The sequence below is a fragment of the Trypanosoma equiperdum genome (genome assembly GCF_001457755.1).
Source record: "Trypanosoma equiperdum strain OVI genome assembly, contig: ctg_1653, whole genome shotgun sequence".
NCBI classification, from domain to species: domain Eukaryota; phylum Euglenozoa; class Kinetoplastea; order Trypanosomatida; family Trypanosomatidae; genus Trypanosoma; species Trypanosoma equiperdum.
The window spans coordinates 1,389-2,969 of record NW_027123675.1 but is presented as its reverse complement, the minus strand read 5'-3'; the positions used below and the strand labels follow the sequence as shown (position 1 = coordinate 2,969).

Genomic DNA, 1,581 nt, shown 5'->3' with positions numbered 1-1,581 from the left:
CCCCCTGCAGCTCCCTCTCCTGTTCCTGCTGCCGTGTTTTCTTTTCCCGGCTTCGGTTTGCATTTCTTGCCATCTTTTGCGTTTTCATCATAATCGCAGCCATTTTTGGTGCAATTGTCTTTGTTGGCATGGTGTTTGTCGCATTTTTTTTGGTTTTGTGGTGATTCACTTGCACTTCCATCAGCACCCAGGGTTTTTTCGGTGGTCGCTATCTTTATTGGTTCGACGAGCAGGTGCTCTAACTGGCTTTTTTCCGCCGCTAAGTGCTTGACTAGTTCTGCCTGTGCTGTGTTATAGGCGGCTCGCTGAATTAGCTGGCTTGAGAGCGTTGTCAGCGCCGTGAGCCATGGCAGCTTGGCTAGCCCAGCTTTTGTGTCTGCTGGGTAGTCGTCCAATTCTACGCACAATCCGTTTGTTTGCGTGCCATTGCAGTTGGTCGCCTTGAACGATCCAAGGTAACCATGAGTAGTGTCAGTTGTGATTAGGGTTGGCAGCACTGCTATTGCCTGCCGCAGCAGCTCCGCTTTGTTTTCGGCATTTTTTAGTGAGGGACAGCTGTTTGCGATGGCTTGTACATCCGGGTCTGTCGGTGCGACACTCCCTGAGTTCCATGTCCCGCTGCCTTCCGCTTTCTCGGTGCATACTCCTGCTGGGCTCCCTCCGCTTGGCTTTAGGCAGAGACAGGCTAGTGTTGCGAGTACCGATTTTGCTGCCGTGTTTCCAGTCGCTGCCTTGCAGCTGTTTTCTCTGTTGTCGGTCGCTACATTGCCGCCAAGCGCGTCGGTTGACGCTACATCGCTTGCTTTCTTGTTGTCTTTGCCCTACGCAGCTTCCTTTAATGTTTTTATTGCTGCATCCGCTGTGAGTTTTCTAGCTTCTGGATCTAGTTCGGTCAATGCCGCTTTTAGGCGGCTCGCCTTTGCGGCCAACGCCTTGATCATCGGCCGGACGTGAGCAGCCCCTTCGGGTGAAAGTTTAAGTGCTGCTGAATCCTTTATGTTATTTGGTAGTGGATCTTGCGCTAGTTTCTGCGCTGCGTCGAGCCACGTCGACCACATTTCTTCATAGCCCTTGCCATCCTGCTTTGCGCTTGCCGGTGTGTCATGCCAGTCTGTTTTTTGTGGCCCTTTGAAGAACATCGACCGCCAGCTTGGTAGGCTGACTGACATGTTTATTGTTTGAATATAGTCGTAATTTTTTTTGTACGTCTCTTCTACGTCAGGAACTTCTATACCGCTTTCGGCCAGTCCGATAAATGTGCATAGCGTGTCGTATTCCCTCCGATTAGAGTTTTGAACGACATTCCCGATGGCACCTAGTGTTTGTAACACTACAAATAGCGCGATCCGCGAAGTTTGGGGCATTTGTAGTGGTACTGCTTCCCTGTCGTTTGATTTGTGGTTACTAATCTGTCCTCCAAAATGGTGGATCTGGGGTAATAAACGTTAAGCGGCCCTGCTGTTGGCTTCACTTGCTATGGCACGTGGAGGGATGAATCAGGTCCATGTATGATTGCTGTTGTGTTTTCGTTTTTTTGCCACAAACAGATGCAAGCTGAGGACCATACGGTGAAAAAGTTTG

General features: G+C 50.1%; 1 pseudogene across 1 annotated transcript in view; it reads right to left on the bottom strand.

The window, feature by feature from the left end:
- TEOVI_000760700:pseudogene overlaps positions 1–1,340 on the bottom strand; it is a 1,625-nt pseudogene extending 285 nt beyond the window's left edge. The window contains exon 1 of the mRNA in view: positions 1–1,340. This exon is cut by the window's left edge and continues 145 nt beyond it. Coding sequence covers positions 1–1,340 — 1,340 coding nt within the window.
- Between the last annotated feature and the right edge of the window lie 241 nt (positions 1,341–1,581).